Source organism: Lethenteron reissneri, chromosome 50, assembly GCF_015708825.2.
Source record: "Lethenteron reissneri isolate LAM-NWPU_2019-01 chromosome 50, ASM1570882v1, whole genome shotgun sequence".
Taxonomy (NCBI): Eukaryota; Metazoa; Chordata; class Hyperoartia; order Petromyzontiformes; family Petromyzontidae; genus Lethenteron; species Lethenteron reissneri.
Window position 1 is genome coordinate 217,406 of NC_083828.1, and position 4,917 is coordinate 222,322.

The 4,917-nt window shown below is 55.4% G+C and overlaps 1 protein-coding gene across 1 annotated transcript in view; it reads right to left on the bottom strand.

Annotated features, from left to right (window-relative positions):
• Positions 1 to 3,033, bottom strand: part of LOC133355004 (elastin-like) — a 6,954-nt gene extending 3,921 nt beyond the window's left edge. The window contains exon 1 of the mRNA XM_061572261.1: positions 2,892 to 3,033. Coding sequence (XP_061428245.1) covers positions 2,892 to 3,033 — 142 coding nt within the window. The remainder of the gene's footprint in view (positions 1 to 2,891) is intronic.
• Between the last annotated feature and the right edge of the window lie 1,884 nt (positions 3,034 to 4,917).

Sequence of the window (4,917 nt, forward strand, 5' to 3'; positions counted from 1 at the left end):
CACGTTTAGGGGCACACTTTCCAGGGCGTCTTATTGTGTTTTAGTTTGTCGCGCTCCCCCCGCGCTTCCGATTAGCACGGTTAGGCTACGTACGATGCGAAAGAAGTTCACCATATATACAGTGCATATCATCTGCAGAACACGCTAGCCGGTGTTTCAATATCTCCACTGAGAAGTGAGAGAGAAACCCAACAACACAAGCAGGTGTGAGCCTGGATAATACCTGTCAGGGTGACCACGAGGTCGCGATAGGCAGCTGTGGGACCCTGTGCCATGTGACGGTCATCAGAGGGCAGTGGGGCAACAAATGAATGCCCCCCTCTCGATGGCATTCTGGTCTAACTCCCCCCCCCACACACTGCACGTGACCTGCCAATTGACTGCGATGCACCAAATGTGTACTGCCGAGTGGACAGCGGCAAGGGGGAGGTTAAGGGGGGATTATTACTACGACGACTATTTTTACACGCTTTTATGAACTCACTCCGTCTGTTGTATCCTCAAAAAAGAAATCTTGTAACTCAATTTTTACACACTTCCCAATGTGCTATCGACTGCAAACTTCGTATAGATATGTCACACTGATGACAAGACTATATTCTATCATAAAAAAAGCCCCAAAACATATATGTTTAAACTTTTTACACGTATCCAAAAATATTGTAACTCAATTTCAACCGTTTTTCCAATGTCGTATCAACTGCAAACTTGGTATAGGTGTGTCATACTGATGACAATACTATATTATATCATTAAAAATTTTAATATATTTTTTAAAACAATCTTTTTTACGGCTATAATTGTCCACGCTCAACTCACGTTGCCTGTAAATCACCACGTGGTCCCTGACGTCACGGCAAGCCTCGGATAGCCACGCCGAGGTGCGGGGGATGTGGAAGGAGGGGAGGGGCGATGGGGGAAGGGGGCAGGGGTCGGGGCAGCTCGGACAGTACATTTCATTAAAGCGTGTTTTTAAAAATATTTTAAATATTTTTTTATGTTACCAGGTAAGGGCCCGCTAGCTCCATACAGCTCTTTTTCACAAGCCACCTGGCCATCGCAAATGAGAGCTCAACGTAGTGGCTCATCGTTTATCGCGTGGAAATGTCAGGCAACCAAAATGCTCTAAACGCGTGTTTCTAAACACGCAACGGGGGCATAAGGAATAGCAATAAATGTGAAACATCTGAGCTGTGGGCATTTATTCATTAATCATTCATCGATGCAAACAATTACTGTAGTGAATCTGACGCGGATCATATGTTATGCAAACATCGCGTTGAAATGTATATCAGCAGACAAATGCTCTAAACGCGTGACGTTGAGTCAGAATGTGGAGACAAAAAGGGAGGACCCGGAGAAAAATCCACGTGAACACGGGGAGAACACGCAAACCTCCCAATATACAGCAGCAGCAGGCGTCAGGCAGGATCGGGATCGAACTTACGACCTCCTGTGTACCAGGCGAGGTAGTTAACATCTCCTAGCCACCGTGGCGCACGTTGATTTAATGTCGCTTTTCATCACAATTGTCACAATTGTTGTCGCTGTTGTTGTTATTCAAGTGTCTTTTGGTATTGGCAAGGGACGCACACAGCTCTCCCATGTGTTTACGGATTCATAGTTTTTTCTTGGCCATTTTCACCGCCGCGCGTTTTCCGGAATGGTGCCCGACGTTTCGTTCCCACGTGCTCGGAACTATGAAAGAACAAATACATCTCCCGATGCGAAACGTCGAACATTATTGCCGGACAACTCGCGCTAAAAGGGGCGAACACGCGATGGGGGGTAAGGGAGGGGGTGGTGAGTGGGTGGGGGCGAGGGGGGACGGAGGTGGGGGGCGAGGTGGGGGGGTGAGGTGGGGGGTTGAGGGGGGGCGGGTTGGGGGGCGAGGGAGGGCGGGGTTGGGGGGCGAGGGGGGGGGGGCGGGTTTGGGGGGCGAGGGGGGGGGGGGTGGCGGAGGGGGGGGGGGGGGGGGGGGGGGGGTGGGGGGGGGGGGGGGGGGGGGGGGGGCAGGGGGGGGGGGGGGGGGGGGGGGGGGGGGGGGGAAGGGGGGGGAGGGGGGGGGGGGGGGGGGGGGGGGGGGGGGGGGAGGGGGGGGGGGGGGGGGGGGGGGGGGGAGGGGGGGGGGGGGGGGGGGGGGGGGGGGGGGGGGGGGGGGGGGGGGGGGGGGGGGGGGGGGGGGGGGGGGGGGGGGGGGGGGGGGGGGGGGGGGGGGGGGGGGGGGGGGGGGGGGGGGGGGGGGGAGGGGGGGGGGGGGGGGGGGGGAGGGGGGGGGGGGGGAGGGGGGGGGGGGGGGAGGGGGGGGGGGGGGGGGGTGGGGGGGGGGGGGGGGGGGCCGGTGGGGGGGGCGAGGGGGGGACGGAGGTGGGGGGCGAGGGGGGGGGGTGGGGGCGGAGGTGGGGGGCGAGGGGGGGACGGAGGTGGGGGGCGGGGGGGACGGAGGTGGGGGGCGAGGGGGGAGGGGGGACGCGAGGGTGGGGGGCGAGGGGGACGGCGAGGGGGGAAGGGGTGGGGCGAAGGGGGGGGGGGGGGGCGGTGTGGGGTGGAGGGGGGCGAGGGGGGCAGAGTGGGGGGCGAGGGGGATGGAGATGGGGGGCGAGGGGAGAAGGGGTGAGAGGCGAAGGGGGGGTAGAATTGGGGGGCGAGGGAGCCGGAGGGGGGGGGGGGGGGGCGAGGGGGGAAGGGTGAGGGGCGAGGGGGGGTGGAATTAGGGGGCGAGGGGGGCAGAGGTGGGGGGCGAGGGGGGGGGGGGTTTGGGGGCGGGGGGGGCGGGGTTGGGGCGAGGGGGGGTGGGGGCGAGAGGGGGGTGGGGGCGGGGTTGGGGGACGGGGGTGGGGGGCGGGGGGGAGGGCTCCCCTACAGAGGGGCAGCAGCAGAGGGCCTCGCACCGTCCGGCTGTAGGAGCCGCCCTCTGCTGCCCTCGCCGTCTGCCTTGGTCTCGGCCCCTCTCGTGGCCTTCCTCCTTCCGAGATGACGGATGCACCACCAGGAGCGCCCCTGACCCAGGGCGACCTCCCACGGGAGGTGCATGAGCCTCTAAGTAGGCCAATCAAAGCGGCATCTTACAAAGAATATGCCCCGGGCAGAAAGGTCAATGTGTGCGTGTGCGTGGGCTGGCCACCCAACCCCCTCGTGTGCCCTGCCGGCCTTTTATAGGGCTCGCTAACAGAACTTGCCCCAACCGTCTGCTAGAGCCTATACGGGGGAGCTTTGTCTTTGTGCGGATTTGTGGGTGGGCGGGTGGGGTATGTGGAAATTGAAGGGAAATGCAAACCTCATTTAGAGCTTGGACATCGCTGAAGGAAGCTGGACCTAAGTCGAGCTTTCAGCAATTCCAGCCCAAGGGCCACTTTGTGTTTGCGGGCGATGGGTTTGATTCCCGTTGCAGGCACTCAGTAAGGTTTTGTTTTCATCGGAGGGGTTGGGGGGCCGGGTGGGGGAGGGGGGGGGGGCGGCGTTGGGGGTCGCTTCTTTCCCAAACTCGCTGGAGACTGCGGTCGCGTCAAGATCCGCGGGCCCCGATTTATTTGCATGAAGCTTACCCCGCTGCGTCGCGCGCTGGGACCCTAATCAGCTATTTGGTAGCTCGGGATATATTTTGCTTAAATTGTTTTGTTGGATTTCACAACAGCAACAACAAACACACAAAATGGTTTGGAATTTAATTTTGTCACGCACGAATACGCCCACTGAAGACCCACAACATGGGCTTTTATGCGTAATGATAATGCAATAAAAAGGGTGTTAAAATGTTCAAACACTAAAATATATACCTTTTGCAGCCATCAAGTCTGCATAGACCACACATACTCATGGTGAACTTGCAAACAAACATGCTCTGATGATAACATACGCATTGATTTTTTTAAACGGATTGCCCGACACCAGAAACAAGCCTTCAGTCTATTCCTAGGTTTTTCGGTAAAGTCACGTGATTTTCATTTTATTTTACTTTTATCAATTTTAATTTTTTTACCTACGTGACTTTACCGAAAAAACCTAAGAATATGAATCCTTGCAGTCACGAAAGCTTCAAATCTAGCCTTCAGTATGGCATCGTCTCGTCACCAGTGTCAGACCAGAGAAGGCCAAAAGGCGAACATCACAAAGACAATTCAAGTATTGTAACGCTTCTATAACATTAGAGCCCTTTGTCAATGCACTGCTGGATGAAGGCCTGTTTGACCATGCTTCACCGCGATGGTCACTGAGAGGTGAGTGAAGAGTGGGGTGCCTACAGCTGGGTCAGAGGTCACCCGCTGCTCATGTTCGCCGTGACCGGGATTCGAACTCATGTGCAGCAAAGTGCGGTAACCACTGCATTATACATCCCGCCGTTAATATTAAAAGGTTATATAAATAACAGTGCATTTGGGTCACAGGGAATGAGGATAGATGTTTATTTTCCTATAGATATGTGTATTTTTACGTCTGAATTGGAAATCCAGTGATAATAGGATACTAAAGTTGATACATTTCCTGATACGAAACAAAAAAACACACTTTTAATTAAGATTAACAGTCCTCGCATAATGTACAATATCAATTTATATTGCAGGAGATATATATATATATATCAATGAACAGTCGCTTGAATACATTATCCCCATTCAAAGTGTTTGAAATTTTCAAATCTTCATTGGCATCTCTGAGCCAATTGTGGGAAGATTCCATATTGCTATGGCAGAGTGCCTGTTGCCGTCTCACGAAGCGGTTTCTATTTCAACTGCATCATCTCTACATAACAAAAAGGCTCAGTCCCTTTTACACGCACCTTTACATCATCCGCACCTAGTTTACACAACAAAGGCTCATTCCTAACAGCGTGCTTCAGCCGCACCGAACCTCACAAAAATAATATTCAGGGCCCACCTTGGCCCCTCCCACCCTCAACCAGTATATATACAATTACTG